The sequence below is a fragment of the Colobus angolensis genome, unplaced genomic scaffold, assembly GCF_000951035.1.
Source record: "Colobus angolensis palliatus isolate OR3802 unplaced genomic scaffold, Cang.pa_1.0 Scaffold214, whole genome shotgun sequence".
NCBI classification, from domain to species: domain Eukaryota; kingdom Metazoa; phylum Chordata; class Mammalia; order Primates; family Cercopithecidae; genus Colobus; species Colobus angolensis.
Genome location: NW_012115311.1, coordinates 6,786,382 through 6,806,025, shown reverse-complemented (window position 1 = coordinate 6,806,025; position 19,644 = coordinate 6,786,382). Strand labels below are relative to the sequence as shown.

Here is a 19,644-nt window from a genome sequence, read left to right as displayed (position 1 = left end):
TGAGATCAAAATGTGGGGACTCAGAAGGATTTTTTGAGTCATCTTAGCTTAGAGTTTCATTTAAGTCAGTCAGAAAACAACAAATTCAGTTCCAATTCTGCTTAAGGTGGAGTGAGCACACCCTACCCTGTTTCTCCTACTCAATGCAAGAATAACACCTTACACGGACAGAATTCACGCAGCCACTATTTGAGAGCTCTGAAAAGTGAATAATAGCAGGTAGAGTGGGGAATAAGAGCAGAATTCACAGTGCCTTTAAACTGGAAGTGAGTTCACTATACTTTTTGCCCCTTCATTATTCCCCAACATGAATTAAATTGATTGAAAACCTGAAATTGTGCACCAGGGTGTAGTGAGAGACAACTCTGGGAGAAATCCTCTAGTTCTAGTACAGAGTGCCTGGTTAATTTATCTTTTCTTCACCTTGTTCTGTCATGACCCAGCCCTCATGTAGTCTTATCACCAATGGAAGCCTATAGAAGCCAAAACTCTGAGGGAGGCTTTTCTTTGATCAGTAGAGCTAGAGTCCTAATAGGGTGGGAGAAACACCCTTTTCTTCTGCCAGTGTCCCTGAGTGTGAACAGGCTTGTAGAAGTACATTGCAGAGCAGAGAAACTAAAGCCCCAGTGTTTTGACAGGAGAACTGAAAAGCCCCAGAACTGAGAATATCAGAGATATCATGGAAAGGGAAGAACATGAGAAAGTAACCCTATAAAATTTTTTAATGAACTGCAGCCCTGAGTTGTGCGTACATGTATATAATCCAAATTGGAAGATGTAGCTGCTACAATAAGGTAAGAAAAAGAAAGTCATGCAGATTATAAAGGAAAAAATAGAATTATCTGCTTTCACAGAAGACATGATTGTCTATGTCAGAATTCTCAAGGACATGACTTACACATAAATTCTAGCACTAGTAAGCCATGTTTAGCATACTAGTGTCACAAGATACAAGGTTCTCATACAAAAATGACTTATATTTCTTTATATTAACAGTGTACAATGTGAAACCACATTTAAAAATACCATTAACTGTAGCCTTAAAAATTTTAAATACCGAGATACAAATTTCATGAAACATGTATAGGATGTGTGTGCTGAAAACTACAAATTGCTGATGACAGCAATCAAAGATCTAAATAAGTTTAGGGTTATGTCATATTCATGGACTCAGTTTATAAAGATGTCATTAAGTTGGTAGATACATGTAACACAATAACAATTAAAATCCCAGGTGAATATGTTCATTAATATAGACAAGATGAGTCTAAAATTTATGTTGAATGACAGAGTAACTAGAATAGTTAAAACAGTTTTGGAAAAGAATAAAGTTGGAAGAATTATACTTACCTGACTTTAAGACTGACTTTTAAGCTGTAATAATGAAGACAGTGTGGTATTAGCAAACACATAAATCAGTGGAACAGAGTAGAGTCCAGAAATAGTCCCACACATATATGGACAATTAATTTTTGGCAAAGGTGCAAAAGTAGTCTAATGGAGGAAGGATATTTTCATGCCAGACAAATGAGCCTTGACCTAAACCTCACAATTTATATGAAACTTAACTCAAAAAACTAAGTCTAAATATAAAACATGAAACTATAAAACCTTTATAGGAAACATATGAGGAAATTTATGGGACTTAGGGTAGGCAAAGCTTTCTTAGTTGTGACGACAAAAGCATAATTCACTAAAAAAAAGGGATACATTTCATTTTGACTTTGTCAAAGTTGAAAACTTTTGCTATGCTAAAGATGCAATGAAAATACATGGTACAGGCTGGAGGAAGATAACAGCAAATTGCTTATTTGACAAAGGATTTATGTCAAGAATAAATAAAGGACTTTCAATCCTTAACAGTAAGACTACAATTCAGTTTTCAAAAGTGGACAAAGGAATAGACACTTTACCAAAGAGAATATAAGGATGTCAAAATAGTTCATGAAAAGATGTTCAACATCATTAACCAACAGAGAAATGTAAATTAAAACTATGAGATACCATTATATACCTAGCAGAATAAAAAATAGCTATTGTGCTAAATACTGGTGAGGGTGTGCAGAACAACTAGAACCTATTACTGATGAGATTGCCAAATGGGTCAGCCAGTCTGAAATATAGTTTGGCAGTTTATTATAAAGTTAAACTTACACTTATTGTATAGTTTAGCCTTTCTACTCCTGGGCATTTATTTATGAGAAATGAATGAAAATCATGTTTACATAAAAGCCTTTATGTGAATGTTTATAGTAGCCTTATTCACAATTGCCATTTCACAACCCAACTGCCTTTACAAATGAATGGGTATACAAACTGTGGAACATCCATTAATACAATGGAATACTACTCATCAACTAAAAAGAATGGACTCGATATATGTACTTACTTGGATGCCTCTCAGAGGCAATATGCTGAGCTTACAAAGGGAGACTCAGAAGGTTACAGACTGTGTGATTCCATCTGTGTCACATTCTTGAAAAGTAAAAATATATAGTGATAGAGAAAAGGGTAAGTACTAGAGCTTATGGGTATTGAGAAGGTGCGGCTATAAAGCTGAAAAGTGATAGCACAAGTGAATTTTTTGGTGTGATGGAACTGGGCTATATTTTGATTGTGGTGGTAGTTATACAAATCTATGTATTTATTTAACATTCTCAAAATGGTACACACACAAAAAAAAGAGAGAAAGAAAGAAATTTCACTGTATGATCATTTAAAAAATAAAATTAGCTATTAAAAGAATAGAAAATTCCTGGCCTGTGTAAAGCCTAAGTATTAAAGAATTGTTTCAACTTTGTGTAGTCAGCTGTTTATCTTTATTTTCTTGCATTTGCAAATTCCAGCACTTCTAGTGTATGTTAATCCTGTTTCTGTTAAATAGGCTGGGGCTTAGGTGAAAGTGGAGCCAGCACCAAGATAAAGGACTGGGCATTTGGCTTTCCTGCTGTGGCATGTTTTGACCTTGAAGGGCAGTAGAGTATGCATAAATAGTTAAGATCATCCATGTGTAATTATGACCTGTTTCTAATTTTTCTTTCCAATTTAGAACTTAAGTTCTCCTTAGGGGTTAGGAAGTTACATTATTAAATTTCTAAAGCATTCATCTGTCCATATTTACTATAGTGGTGACTGTCATTTGTAAAATGTCCAGGACATTTTCATAAAGGGACTATGACATTTAGTGCACTGTAAGGGGTGGTATGTTAGTTGGGGTTAAACTGCAGTACTATTAGACTGTGAAAGTTATTTCTTTTACCTTTGAATACTTTTAGTAAATATATGAAAGGAGCTTATAATAAAAAGGCGTTCTGCTCTCAAACTATATAAATTTTGTTACATACTGTATACTAATATATAGTAATATGATATTTAGAATGAATTTTTTTACATATGAAAATTTTAACATTTTGTTTTCTTCAGAAGATAAATTGACATGTTTCAAGGACTTTTTTATACTTTTTTAAAACTATATTTGTCAGAAATAAGATATGATATGCAACATAAAATTAAAAATCTCTGACAAGACAAAGGAAGACATGAGTAATAACCTAACTTTTAATAGAGCCTCTAAGGAATGCTCTTAAATATCCATGACAGTGGTAGCAATTCAACTTATAAGGCTGCTTTGCCTTTTTATCAGGATGAAGGAAAAGGTAGAAATTACTGAGAAGAGATTTCATGGCTAGGGGCAGACTTAGTGATTTCATGTGCTATCTTATGTATCCATCTGTCCTTGTATTTTACTGTGTTGCATTTCACAGTTTTCCTTATTTCATTCTGCATTCACTGCCTGTGTAGGCATTGGTCTTCTCTGAGATCACATCTTCATGAGGGCGTTGTCTAAAAGTGACTGCTAAATGTACCTGGAATTAGAAACATATGGGTTAGCCCCTTCTAATGTTGAACTATGAAGGAAATTAGCTCTTACAACTTACTGTGAGTTTTTTTTGTGTCACCGAAAATTATCTTGGATGCAAAATTGTCTTGGGTGTGGACTTGAATTGATTAACATACAGTGAAATCAATTATTTCTGCTATGATCACTCTCATTTAGGAGGAGTTATGTCGTGAGAGAAATACTATAGAAATATAATATTAAATATTTTACATAATTGTAATCATCTTTTAAAATATTTCACTGTAATTCAGTCCTAAAGTAGGCTTAAGAGATGAAATCTTTTGAAAATGTCAAAAGATTTGTTCCCCCTTACTGATACCATAAATCTGATTTGGAACTTAATCTACTTAATCAATTACTTTGCAACATTCTTTTAAAAGGGGAAGATGTATTGGATTTTAGGGGGAATCTTTAGTTTTTATGGAAGGTATTTCCAGTCTTCTTAATAAAAAGATGTTTATTTAAAAAGCCAATCTAGTTGTGGTACTTAGCTTTTTCAGTAAAGACCAAATTGAATAGCCAGTTTATGTCTTCAGAGAGCTACCTTTGAACAGAACTTAGGTTTATATATTCACTCTTAATCATTTTAGTTATGAATTAGGTGTATCTTTATGATATATTGAATTCTAAATAATATAAGTACCTCAAATATAATAAAACTTTATGGATCACATTACATGAGTTATCTACATCAGTTATTAAAAAAATTAAATACAAATTGAAATGGATAAAGTTATAGTAAACTAAGTCAAAATTCATATTTAAATTTTAATGAAATATAAATATATATATTTTTATTATAAACAAATTAGTTATGTTTATACATAGTTAATAAATATTCTCAGGTATTTGTGGGCCAAGACTATTGTTGTATTCTTTATCAATAAAGGCCAAAAAGCTCTGGAGAAATAATAAATATGCTAATTTATAAGAGGTATTATTATACTATTTCTTTCATTTTTTTCCCGTGGTCTAGCCCTTTAAAATCTGATACTTGAAATAAATATTATTTTCTAACTCAAATGAAGCTTATTAAGAATTACAAGATGGTAATTATTTTTAAGAAAAAACACCCACTAGGTTATTAGCATCATTTTCCTTAAAAAGATACAGGATTACAAACTCATATCCATTCCTGAAGTAGAATTGCTACTTATATAGAACATGTGTTATGGTACTGTCTGTTGAAAAGTTTAGCAATTATATATCATGACATAATAATCAGCATACTTTTGGTCTATGAAGTAAAATACTCCTCTGAAAATCAGTTCCCAGGTATTGCTATACTTTTCAAGAGAATGTTCTATGTTGTATTAGTTCTGGCTGACTCAGATACTTGCTTTTTGGTTTATCCTATAGTATATATTTAGATCCTCTACAGATGAACTGATGTGTTCTAGACAGGAAGTGGTATGTAGGAGATATAGGAATGGGCTGAAGTATCCTTTATATTTGCCTTTGTATCTAGGGGAGTTGGAAATAGGCAAGAATGGAGAGAAATTTTGTATGGCAGTACACAGAATTTTGCAAGTTTATTGTGAGCCCTGCAACAATCCGATGCATTTTAGTTACTGGTAAGTTTGTTAAATTATGTTTGAAATTGTACCTCTTCGAAGATGGCCATCTATTTACTATTACGTCCACCATGTCAATTATACCTTATTGTAACGAATTTTTCTTTTTTTTTTTTTTTTTGCAAAGATGTGGTATTGCTATTGCATTGGGTTTTAGGTATAAATTGAAACTACTTTTGTTAGTGAATGCAATTGACATTTCGATTGGTGTCCTGGTTAATATTGAAGTGAAATTAACACTTTATGGATAGCAGAGTCCTGTGTTAATATTTTGGAATAATAATATTAATATTTCTGTTTTTGTAATGGAACTACACTGTGTTTAGAGGTCTGAGGTAACTCATTAGATGTTTGAGAATGAGTAGTTATTCTGACATAAAAGAATGAGAAAGTCCATGTCATCCTTGCAATTTTATATGGTTCTATATAGTAGGGTGATTTACTGTAAGAAATACTTTTTTTTGCCTTTTTTCATGGATCATAGGGACCATTGTGAGGCATTTCTAGTCTTTCTTTTTGGCAGTGCTCATGTTTAGGAATCCATTTTCCCACTAAATCACTAACTTCAGTGTATGTAAGAATTCTACGAACAGCTTAGGAAATTTTGTAATCTCTATGCATCGTTTTCTTTATTCTTTTTAAACATCTAGGCAGATGTGTTATGTGTAATACAGTACTTAGCAATTATTTGTGAAGTGGCCTTGACTATTCAATTCACTTAAAATGGACTAGATTGCTTAATAGCTGTGCTTCTTTACAGAAACATTTTTTAAAATCCCAAGAGATTCCTTGGTAGTTGTATTTTTCTTGCAAGTGTCTATCTTTGGCTTAAGGACAAAGTAAAAGAATATCATTGATTTGTGATAGTTTACCTTTTTTTGTGGTTTAAGGATATAGGGTCAGTTAATATAATTGAATTTTAATTTCCTGTAACAAAGTACTTTATTTCTAGATACTATATTTTTGTCTAGCTGATATGTAATTCATTAAACTATCAATTTTTATAATAATGATAATGATAATTTTGCTGTTGGTTCTTGTTATGAGAACATTCTAATGTGAACAAAAGTAGCCACATTGGGAGAACAATGTATTATCCCTATTGAAACTGGAAGAGCTAGAATAATTCAAAAATTAGAATAACTTCAGATTCCTTTTGGGCTTTAATAATTTTCAAGTTTTCCTTATTGCCAAATTGTCTGCATCACTTGTAAAAGTGAGTACTTCTGCATTTAAAATATGTTTAGAAATGTGTGGTTTTACCCTTTCTTATGAATATAAATAGGTAATTTAGGGTATATTATAAAACATTGTAAATTGATACTATTTTAATTCTTGATAAAATCTGGTATATAACAATTTATTATGAGTTACATTAAGCATATACAATGAAGGAATATGTATTTCCATTATTCAGAATACTGTATTCATGTATCAGTGTTGCTGGTTAAAATCATTGTATGTAACTGTGAAGTAATGCATTATCAAAGCTTAATTCAATGCAATCATTTCTTTTTATTTTGTTTCTTCATTCATTCCAAAGACAAATCAAGTGCTTAATCTTTGACACCTTTTTGTCTGCTTTTATGTATTTGTTTATGTATTGCATAATTGTCACTTTTCATTTCAATATTATATAAATAATTTCTTTGCTCTCATGAGCTTTTCTTAGGGCATACCTGGACATAAGTGACATGTTACATATTTCTCTGGATTTTTTTAGCAAAGTGTTTTTGAAGAATAGTTCTAAATGAAAAGTTTATTTTAAAATAGGACTTGTTCTTACAAAGCAATATTGCATCTGTATTTAAAATTTTCTACAATAGCTGGTTATTCAAAAGAATAGTATAATACAGTCTTTATTATGGAAAATGATATGTGTATGTTTCTTAGGTTTACTTGAAGCCAGACATACAAATATATGTAGAGATAAACTTTGATGTTTTACTTTGGAATGTAAAAAGCTACACAGTTATGATTCAGTTTATTATATTTAATTTGTAAAGAACAACACTAGTTTTCTCATGCTTATGAGGAAATATATTCTTTCATATATAAGGCATAATAGTCATTGTCAGTAAAATAGAAATTAGATTTGAATATGGTTATTATCTTTTGGCATAATAAAATACTGAAATGGAATGCTGTATTTATAATAAACGTGATGATTACATAATGATGTCTGTACTTTACATGCAGTGCTACTCTTTTGGCATTCCTGGTTGAACTACTTAAAAGTTCAGTAGCCATGCAAGAACAGATGCTGGGTGGAAAAGGCTTTTTAGTCATTGGCTACTTACTTGAAAAGGTAAGTGATATGTGTTGATGGTTTTATTGTGTAGCTTCACAGTTGGACAGTTGACAACCACTAATTATATTTTTTCTATAATTTCACTTTCCATTGACTTATACTATTTGCTAATTCACAAACCTCTTAGATTTATTTCAGTGTAGACATGGAATTAACTGGGTATTGGAAGTGTAATTAAGAAAATTTGAATTAAAAAAAGTAAAGAAAAAATTTACATCTATGTTCAAGCAATAACTATCATTTCTCTTAAGTTTTTCTATAGTAGTACACTTTTATTTCTGCTCTCGCTTTCTAAGGTGTCACTTACCCATGGTCAACTGCAGTTCAAAAATATCAAATGGAATAAACAATTTATAACTTTTAAATTGTGTGCTGTTCTGAGTAGAGTGATGAAATCTCATACTGTCCCTCTTTAACAAGCCCTGGACATGAATCTTGCCTTTGTTCAGCTTTTTCATGCTGTCTCCCTATTAGTCATTTAGTAGCTGTCTCAGTTCTCAGAACGAAAATCGTATATATCATCCACTAGGGGTCTTGGAACTATCGCCTCGGGATAAGGAGCGAGTAGTGTGGTTGTTTCTTTGCCATCTTTTCACTTAGACTACTTTTTTTTTTTTTTTTTTTTTTGAGACGGTGTCTCACTCTGTCTCCCACACTGGAGTGCAGTGGCGCGATCTTGGCTCACTGAAACTTCCACCTCCTGAGTTCGATTAAGCGATTCTCCTGCCTCAGCCTCCTGAGTATCTGGGATCACAGGCGCGCACCACCATGCCTGGCTAAAGTTTTGTATTTTTAGTAGAGACAGGGTTTCCCCATGTTGGCCAGGCTGGTCTTGAGCTCCTGGCCTCAAGTGATCTGCCCGCCTTGGCCTTGCAAAGTGCTGGGATTATAGGCATGAACCACTGCGCTTGACCTTAGACTGTTTCTTGAAAGTCTTTTGTATTAAGATAAAAATCTTAATTTATATTTGGTATACATGGATTTACCTGTTAGGTTTTGTGTTATTTTTTAATTATGCGGTCAAAATTTTTATTTTGTAGTAATAGAAACATTATTTTGTGTTCTTTTTCCCTGCTCTTATTATATATTATTTAAAGTAGTTTTTTTCTGATCTATACATAATATAAAAATAAAAATTAGATAGGTTTACTTTTTCCTATTTTGTGTCATTTATGTTGTTTTATGACCTCTTTTGCTTTAGTCACAGCTGTGCTTTTATGATAATGAGTGCTGAATTTCTGATTATGATCTCAGAAGAGTTTAATTGTATCATGTGATTTCCTTTAAAAATTAAAGTGGGATTTCATGAATAAATAACAAATACCTATGCCCTTTATTAGCACTCTCAGACCTCTTCTTATCTGTTAGTTAACTCCATAATATTCAGCTGCTCTGAAAATGAAACTGTTTGAGAAGTAATAGAAGTGAGATCTCAACTAAGGGATAAACATATTTCCTTTGGAAAAAAATTGAGAAGATATTTTGAAGTAGTTTTAATTTTACCTCCAATTGTTTTGCATTTGAAATGTTATCGATTAATGGATAAACAAAATGTGGTATATACATGCAATTGAATATTATTTAGTCACAAAAAGAATCAGGTTCTAAAATATGCTATATTTTATTTATTACATGTCTTTATACATATTTTGTATATAACATGTCTTTTCTTTGAAACAATTGTTGACCTTTCTTTAAGGATTAATGATTGAAGAGTGGTAGATTGTTAAGTAGGTTGATCATTGGCAGCATTTCTTTATTGAGATGATTTTTTCCATAACGTTATTAAGAACTTAAGGCTCTTTGACTTATTTTTTAAAGTGATAGAATACTCTTTTTCTATATCTAGTTTATAATAATTGTTTAGAAGATGTATGATAAGCTACATTTAACATGAATTTGATAACATATGAAATGCCTTTGTAAGATTACTGTGTGTGACAGGATTTCTGTGAAGACTTACCCCTTTAAATATGCTTTCATTTGTTTACTGAGAATGTATCAGAAAATTGTAAACATTCTTTTACTTAAAACTTAGCTTATAGTTAGAAATATTTGTAAAAGCCTTGAAATAAAAATGTATGTTAATATTTCAAATCTTATAATGTCAATTTAGTGGATGCAAAATACTATTTCATTGTGGTTTTAATTTGCACTTTTCCTAGATTTTGAATAAAATTAGACATTTTCATATATAATTATAGAAAATTAATCTTTTATCTTCTTTGGTATGCATTTCCTTTACCGATTTTCCCTCTGTGTCTTCATGATTCCTGCCCTGAGTCAACCCATAATTCACTTTTTGGCTTTATGAATTGCTTATTCTAAATATTTCACGGAAGTGGGATCATACAGTATTTGTCTTTTTGTATTTGGTCCATTTTGCTTAGCATAATGTTTTCAGTGTGCATCCATGTTATAGCATATTTTACAACTTCGTTCTTTTTTATAGCTAAATAATATTCCATTAGATGTATATATACATTTTGCTTCTCCATTCATCAGTTGATACACATTTGTGTTGTTTCTTTTGGCTATATGAATAAAGCTGCCATGAATGTTCATGTACTAGGTTATATGTGGACATATGTTTTTATTTCTGTTCCGTAGACACCTAGCAGTTGATTTGCTGGGTCCTATGTTTAACTATTTGAGAAACTACTGATGTTTTTCAAAATGACTTCATCATTTTACATCCTACCAACCATATTTAAGAGTTCCAGTTTTTCCACATCCTTACCAACTCTTGTTTTGTATGTCTCTTTTTGATTCTGGCCCTCCTACTGGGTATGAAGTGGCTTATCAATTTTAAATTTGCATTTTTGGAATGAATAATGGTGCTGAGTATATTTCCATATGCTTGTTGTCTATTTTCATGTGCTTATTAGCTATTTATTGATATATGTTCTTTGAAGAAATATCTTTAGCTCTTTTGCCCATTTAATAATTGTGATATGTGTCTTTTTATTATTGATTTGTAGGAGTTTTTTAATATTATGGATACTAGTCCCTTAATAGATGGATGTTTAGCAAATATATTCCTCCATTCTTTGGATCACATTAATTTTCATTTCCCTGATGACAATAACGTTGAACGTATATTTATTTTACTTTTGGATATCTTCTTTTGTTAAATACCGCTTCAGAGTGACAGTTTTCATTTGGGTTGTCTGTCATTTTGTTACTGATTTGTAGAAATCATACATATATTTTGGATGTAATCACTTCATTGGATATACACTGCAAATTATCTCTTCTTCTTTGGCTTCCCTTTTCACTCTCTTAATGGTGATTTTTGAAAACAGAAGTTACTAGTTTTAATATAGATTACATTTTCAGTTTCTTTTATGACCAGTTCATTTTAGACCCATATCCTGAAGCCATAAGATTATTCTGTTTTCTTCTCAAAATTTTGTTTTATCTTTCATATTTAGATCTATAATCTATCTGGAATTGAATTTTATATATGTTATGAGGTTTAAGGGTCAAGGTTCTTTGTTTCCCCCATATATATCCTCTAGCTGGCCCAGTACCATTTTTTGAAAAGATGATTTCCTACCTCACTGCAGTCTAATCTTTGCCATAAATCAGATGACTATGTATGACTGGGATTTTTTTGTGTGTTTCAGACAGTACAACAGTATTTTAATTTGTATAGCTTTTTAATATGGCCTGATATTTAAGAGTATGTCATCTAGCTTTACTGTTGTTCTTGAAGACTGCCTTGACTATTTTTGGGTCTTTGCATTTCCATATATATCAGCTTACCAACTTCCACCAAAAAACATGAGGATTTTTATTGTATTATATAGACATCTTTCCTATATTGAATCTTTCAGGTCATATACTTGATATGTTATTTTATTGAGATTTTCTTTTGTACTTTTCTGTATGGAACAGTTTCTGTCTTTTTTTTTTGAGATGGAGTTTCACTCTTGTTGCCCAGGCTGGAGTGCAGTGGCCGGATCTCAGCTCACTGCAAGCTCCGCCTCCCGGGTTTACGCGATTCTCTGCCTCAGCCTCCCTAGTAGCTGGGACTACAGGCGCCCGCCACCTTGCCCAACTAGTTTTTTGTATTTTTTAATAGAGACGGGGTTTCACCATGTTAGCCAGGATGGTCTTGATCTCCTGACCTCCTGATCCGCCCGTCTCGGCCTCCCAAAGTGCTGGGATTACAGGCTTGAGCCACCGCGCCCGGCCCAGTTTCTGTCTTTTTGATGGATTTATTTCCAGATACTTAATATTATTTGATGCCCTTAAAATTTTAATGTTTTACACTTGATCTTACCCAAAAGGCCAAGAAGCAATTAAAAGTTTTGATTTTTAATTTGTTACTGGTACATAGAATTATAATTGATATTTACATTGAACAAAATTTTATATACCAGTCTTTCTATTCCTCTATTAAATCTAGTCATTTGTAGATTTTTTCAGAAAAATTTTTGTAGACAACAACAACATTGGAGAATGATAGTTTTGTTTTTTTTCCTTTCTAATGTTTAATTTTTTATTTTTTTCCTTGCCTTGTTATACCACCTAAAAACTGCCAGCACAGTGTTGAATAAAAGTTGTCGTAGTGGCCGTCCCTGTCTTATTCCTGATCTCATGGGCAATGCTTTTAATAATTAGCCAGTAATTATGATATTTTTAATAGATTACTTTTTGTAGATTTGAGTTTTCTTTATTATAAACAGGATTTTATCAAACACCTTTTCTGCAGTATTTGAGATGATTATGATTTCGCTTCATTTTTCTTAATTTAGTGAATTACATTGATTATTTTTCAGATTTTAAACCTTCCTTATATTCCTGGACTCTCGTTTACTCCTAGATCTACTCCTATTCCAACTTGGCTTTCATTTTTACATGCCCTTTAAGATAGCTCATGTCTTTGTCACCAGTGGCCTTCATAATCTGTCCTGTGATTATTTCTCAGTCCTTATCTTATTTGGCCTGTGAATATTTCATTTGAACATTCTTTCCTTCTTGAAATGCTTTATGGTATTGTGTTTTGTGGTGGCTTTCTTTCTTTTTTTCTTACTTATTCTCTTTCATTAGTTCTGCTTCGTCTTTCTAAATTCTCATGAGTGTTCTGTCCCAGTGATTAATCCTGGAAAGCGTTTCACTTTTCCATCTACACAGTACCTTACTCTAATTGAGATTATCTACTTCTGCAGCTTCCATAATCCTGTAAATACTAATTGCCTCAATTGTTGCTCCTACTTTTAGTTCCACTTGGATTTCTAGTAATCTTCTTGACTAAATTATCCAAACTTATTTTTCTCACACTTGTTTCATCCTTGAGAGTTCTTTATCTTATTTAGTGGCATTACCATTCAACAAGTAGTTGAAACCAAAAAGTTAATTCTTTTCGACGCTCCTTTTTTTTGCACTCTAGATCCAAACTCTCAGGAAATTATCTTATCTTACTGTCAAAACCTATCCAGAATCAATTACTACTTCCTTACTTCTCAATTCCTTACCATGTCCGTTGATATCATCTTAGTTCAAACCATGATCATCCTTTACCATTGGTTACCTACAGTCCATTTTTCACTTGCAGTTAGACTAGTTGTCCTAAAATGTGCCCAATCTTATTCAAGTCTTCATCCTTCTCATAATGAAGTCATAAGCCTTATACGTCATATCATCTCTTCCCACTCTTCTTGCTTTCTTGGTTTTAGGCAAGGTCTTTTTGCCTTTTCCTTAGAAACTAATAAAATGGTAAGCATTTACCCAAGGACTTTTGCATTTACTTCCCCCATTGTTTCCATCACTCTTTCTTCAGATACTCACAGAATTTGGTTGTATGCTTCGTTCAGGATTTTGCTTATATGATGCCTTATCATAGAAATATTCTCTGATCATTCTAAATAAATTAGTAGTCCTTCCGTAACCATCAGTGTTTACATACCCTGCTACTTTGTAGCACAATTCTGGCATGTTTTATGTTTTTTACTAATTTTCTGCCTCCTTTTGCTAGAATGTAGGATTCATGAACGCAGGGGCAATGTATATATATTTTTGTCTCCCCTTATTGTTATATCTTCAGCACCTAGAACAGTGCTTGGCTCAGTAAATAGTTGTTGAATTGAGTATATGAAAAGTCCTTGCATGCTTGTCTGATTACCTAAGAAAGAGTAACTCTTTTACCTTTCTTAGAGAAATGCTCACATTGTGTTGTTTTTAAATAATCAGTGGTAAGGTTAGTATTAATAGTATAGTAATAGAATTTTCATTTTTTAATTGCTTAACTCATAACAGGTTACTGGTTAACTGCAACTTAGCTTTTATATCTCCTTGTCGTAGAAGATATCTTAGGAGGATAGTATGTGAGAGGCTTTTTTATTAATAAAAATTTTACTGTTCCACAAAAAATTTTAAGGTGTTTTTGTTTTGTTTTGCCAAAATATGATCTAGTGGAAAACTTAGAGGTTATCCAGTGATTCAGTAGGATATTTTTGATTGTGGTTAGTAGAAAATTTGATTCAAAGTATCTTAAACATTAAGAAAATATACTAACTAATGTAACTGAAAGTCTAGTGTTAGATGGCTTGTCAGTTATATTATTGGCAAGAAACAGATGGCATACTCAACCTATGTTTTTGAGAAGAGTTTAATGCAAGGGTATTTAAGAAGTTGTAAACAGGGAGCTTGGCAAGATTTGAAGAGATGAGGGAAATAAGTGTTTAGTATAACCCCAAGAGAAAGTTATTGTCGCTATTAGGAGAAGGGTACCTGATGGGAGTGTGGTCTTCAAGAAAGGAGTATAGTGTAAGTGTACTGAAGGGGTAAAATCTGGAAAATATATACCCAAATTCATTTTCTTTCTGTCCCTTAATTTCCTGGTAATGTCTTCAATTAGTCAAACCCAACTGGAAACCAGTAGGCAACAGAGCATCCCAAGCATGAGAATAGGACAGGGAAGGTTGGAAAGGCAGCAAAAGGTTGGAAAAGCAGCAAACAGTAAGTTATCTTTCAGGGCTGGGTTATCTGAGTCTTAATAATGTCATCAGAGACCCAGGTTTTGTCTATATCTCTACTGTACCAGCTACAGTGTTGATTTTATGCTAAAGCTGATACTGTTTGAGGTCACAATGCTGCCAGAGAGAATTGGTGCTGTATACCTTCACATCCAGGTGAAGAAAGTGAGCTCCTTTCTGTCAATTACTGAGCAAATTTCTTCTCTCCAATTTGATTGGTTAGCTTAGAGCTTGGTTGGCCTACCATTGAACCAGTTATTGCTATGAGAATGCTAAACTTTGATACCAAGTCTCTGAGCTAATCATTGCTTGCTACACTCCCTTATCACTCCCTACCAGAACAACAACAAATGATTAATCTGGTTGGATTAGGCTATTTGGCACAAAACCTTGAAGTCCTGGGAGAAGCAGAATGGATAATAGACTACTTTATGATGTACCTCTACAATTACAATAGTTTTACACAATTTATTGAATATATACTCATACACATTATATGTATATGTGTGTGTATGTGTAATGGTTTCTACAATAAAAATGAACATTTCTGATAACCTGTTCTGTTATGGGCTAATCTAAATGTTGGAACAATCTCTCTTTATTGAATAGAAGTTTCTCTTTGTAACCTCCAGTGCTTCTATTTGGTTTAGTTAATTCTGGAGTGGATGCTATAATGCAGCGATTTTATAACTTCTCAGATATTATTTCTAAATATATGGTTAGCCATGTTACATATAGTACCTCTTAAAAATTGTGTGTTCTGCCACCACATAAAGGTAATATATGGATCAAATTCCAGAGCTTACATTTTCTATGAGATTTAAATTGTATTTCCATCTAAAGGTTACAGATTTATAACTATAAATTATCCAAGTATAGATCTCCTTTTAAAGTAGCTTTACTTGAGAAAATGAAAACAAATACCAAAATATAAAAATATTTTAAAACTGTTAATCAAAGGAAATACATTTAAAAACAGAGTTAGAGATCTTTCTTTTTTTCCTAGGCTGCGTTTTTTCCTACCTATTCTATTCTTACTCTGTTTTTGAATATGACATTAATTCAGTTAAATGTTTCCTGAGAAATTAGGATAGGGATCAGGAGGATAAAAGATGAATAAGATAATATCTTTCTTATATTAGGAAAGAGATTTTTTTTTTTACACTAACAATAATACAAGGAAGAAGGAATAAGTACTACTAAGAGGTAAAGGTAACATGCGGTTGAAGAGAATATTCATTTATACATTTATATACTATTTACAATCCAGGATAGTAGGATTTTGAGTAGGAAAATTAAAAGACACAATTTTAGAAAAATATTTTCTAAAGAATAATTTTAGAATGCAAATCTGCTACCCAACAGCATTAATTGGTGTGCGAAAACAACAGCCCCCCCCCCTTTTTTTTTAAAGTAATGTGGAAGGCCTTGTGGTGCTTCTAGTGTACCTTTTAATATCATGGTCCAAGTTCCAAACTTGTTTTTATATTGTGAATTCATCAAGTGAATATGTTTATAATGGTCAGCCTGATTTTATAATACAGGTTAATGTTCTTTATAAGGACATGATGAATAATTTTTATGAGTGACAGTCTGGTCACATAGCATGTTTAGTAACAGGATATGACTGTATTCTATTTTAGAGTTTTATGTGTAAGAGTACAATGTATTAGATCATATTCTTGAAATCATTACTACTGAATAAAAATAGAATGTATAAGATAAGCTATGTGAAATTGTAACTAGTGAAGGAGCTGGCTACAGTTTTAAATAACTAGTAATCTCTTATTTTAATTTTATTCCCTCACAAAGTATTGTATTATTTTCATTGATATGCCTTTAAATATGATTACCCGCTCTTTACTTTTTAGACTCAAATGTTTGTTTTGGTTCCCCTCCTTTATTAACTCAGCTGTTTATTTAGATCATTTCCACCATCTTTTGTAAAATTTTCATTGAAAATTATGTACTAAGTTTTGATTTGAATTTCATTGAAAGTTATGTACTAGGTTTTGATTTGAATTTTGTAGGTTATTGCTTATGTAAGCACCACTGGTAATTTTGTCAGACACATTATTATATTAATGTGAGATCATTTTTAACCTTATAATAATTTGAACCAATTAAATGCCCCCTTCTTAGTAAAACCTGTTAACCATCCTTCTACAAATGTTTTATCTGCACCATAGTTTCTTCCATGACTTAGTAACCTCTAACATGTTACATATTTTACCTTTTTATTTTATTTACTATGTGTTCCTGCCTTATCATCTCTTAGAATATGTTCTGTGAGGCAGAGTTTTTTCTTCAATTTTGTTAGCTGCTTTTTTGACAATGCCAGGGAGCGTACTTGTCTAATAGTGAGTAGCCAACATGTATGTTTTCTAAATGACTAAAAGTCTTGAGCTCTACCTTTAAGGTAAAGGAAATGTATGCAGAGGTGTTACAAACTGGCGGAGCAAGATGGTAAAGCAGAGGAAGCAAATGTGTCTTGTGGGTGAAATTGGCCCACAGTAATATTCTGTAGGACTCAACAAAGAGGTTTAGTTTTGGTCTTCACCACTCTTTACTGTCTCCTACTGTAGTTTACACATTGTTGTTAGCTATTTGCAATCATTTTAGTTTGTGACCTTTTATGTGGAAGTGTGAAAATTCATGATGTGCTTAAGTCAGATTTATTGGGTTGTCCTTATTATGAACATGAGAAATGTAGCTAAATCATATGGGAGGTAAACTTGGTAAGACAATTTCATCCCTTTTAAACTTAGATCATCTTAAACTGATATTCAGACTTCAGTCAGTGAAGAAAAAGGAGGAAAGATGTGTTGTGTGATGTGTGCTTTAGGACTGAGTGGTAGGTGATTCTTTACCCTATGACTGAAAGGATGGTGATACTACAAAATAGTATCACTAGATGAGGAAGAAAAGATTTGTGTAGGAAGATGTATTTTTTGATGTTTGAGTTTGAATTATCAGTTTTTATGAAAAGCATTTTTTAATATTATAACATTTTTATCTGAGATAGTATTCTAGGATAGCATTGTCCAATTAAAATACAATTCAAGCCTCGGGTGCAATTTAATATTTTCTAGTAAAAAATTACAGGTGGTATTAATTTTAATAATGTATATAGCCTAGTGTTTTATTTTGATAATATGCAAAATATTATTTCAACATCTATTCAATAAGAAAATATGATTTTTAAAAGCATTCTGAGCTGGAAAAACCCAGTTTTTTTCATACTTACAACACATCTCACTTTCAATTGCAACATTCCAGCAGCTCAACTGCCACATAGGGCTTCTGGCTACTGTATGAGATGGTTCAGCTTTAAGGTTTGGTTTCAGTTTTGGAGAGTCTGTTGTTTAAATACCATTGGTAATAGGTACATGGTAATAGCCATTGAAAATTCTTGAAGCGAGTACTCAGCATAGACATAGTGTTGTATGAAGCTATGAAAGCATAGTATATCATCCAAAGATAGGGTATTCATGGGAGAAGAGAAGATCCAGGAAATAATATTTTAAGCAGTATTTTTACATATTTTAAACACTATCACTTTTTATTTCTATGTCTAAGATCTCTTCTTGTAGGTCAGTTTTTATAAAAAATGAAATGAAGACATTTGTAATATTTCATTTCCTTAGCTTTATCTAATAGTAGCATTATTTAACTTGAATTATTTATCTATAATTGTCTTAGATCGGACTTAAAATAACAACCTATCACTCAAAGAAATAGCTAAAATTTTAGATATTTTAAAAAATTATATTTTAATGGCAAAGAAAATATAAATGTTTATTTCATATTTCTTAGGGATAGCATATGAAAAATTCATGTGTGCTTATGCTAAGTCAGAAATTACACAATTTGATATTCTGGATATTTCAAACTAGAATTTCTGTTTTCTTTCTTAGTCATCAAGAGTTCATATAACTAGAGCTGTCCTGGAGCAATTTTTGTCTTTTGCAAAATACCTTGATGGTTTATCTCATGGAGCACCTTTGCTGAAGCAGCTTTGTGATCACATTTTATTTAACCCAGCCATCTGGATACATACACCTGCAAAGGTATGAATTTTATACTTACTCTGTTTGTTTTAGTGCAATGTTATACATTATAGTTGCTGGATCTAAACTATCCAGTGGAAAACATTTAAACATTTTAGCTTATTTTATAGTTAATCTGCGGCAATTGTGTTAGGCAGTATCAGGAAATCAAAATATTTATAAGTAGTAAAATAAATGAAACTATAGGTAAAAAATAATCTTTGTGTAACACTGCATTCTAACATCTTTAGATGTGATACATACTTTTCCAATGAAGAGAATTAGCTATACCAGTTTTTGAAAGACGAGGAAAGAGAACAGATAACTAATTGTATTATGACTGTAATCATTTTGCTGGAAAATTGCTTTCATTTTGAAGGCAGAATTTATATCATGACATGTAAATAATACTAATTTAAAAATAAATATATACATGAAGTATTTTTCCAGATAATAACAGAAAATTCTTATTATTTTATATATAAGGATTTAGTCCTAGTTGAAATCAATAGTGAGGGATTTTTTGATTTTGAGCTATCTTTTACAGTTTAAAAATATCTCACCAAGTTACTAATTATTGCCTAAGCCCAAATCTGAATTTTGAGAACTCTTCTGAGCAAGATGTCTGACATTCCGTCTCTATGCTCACATGGTCACATTGTGAAAGCGAACTATATATTATGGCCATAGGTGAGGAGAATTTGAAATTGCATGAACTTTTAGGATGTATGACAAAAATATATATGTTTTCAGATATGCTTTAGCTGACTGATGTTCTGTTGCTATGAAGAAATTTATACACTGAAAGCTACTGAAATGTATTTTA

General features: G+C 31.9%; 1 protein-coding gene across 1 annotated transcript in view; it reads left to right on the top strand.

Annotated features, from left to right (window-relative positions):
* NBEA (neurobeachin) overlaps positions 1-19,644 on the top strand; it is a 763,072-nt gene that overhangs the window by 145,354 nt on the left and 598,074 nt on the right. Inside the window, exons 11-12 of the mRNA XM_011943032.1 lie at positions 7,675-7,783; positions 18,687-18,839. Coding sequence (XP_011798422.1) covers positions 7,675-7,783; positions 18,687-18,839 — 262 coding nt within the window. The remainder of the gene's footprint in view (positions 1-7,674; positions 7,784-18,686; positions 18,840-19,644) is intronic.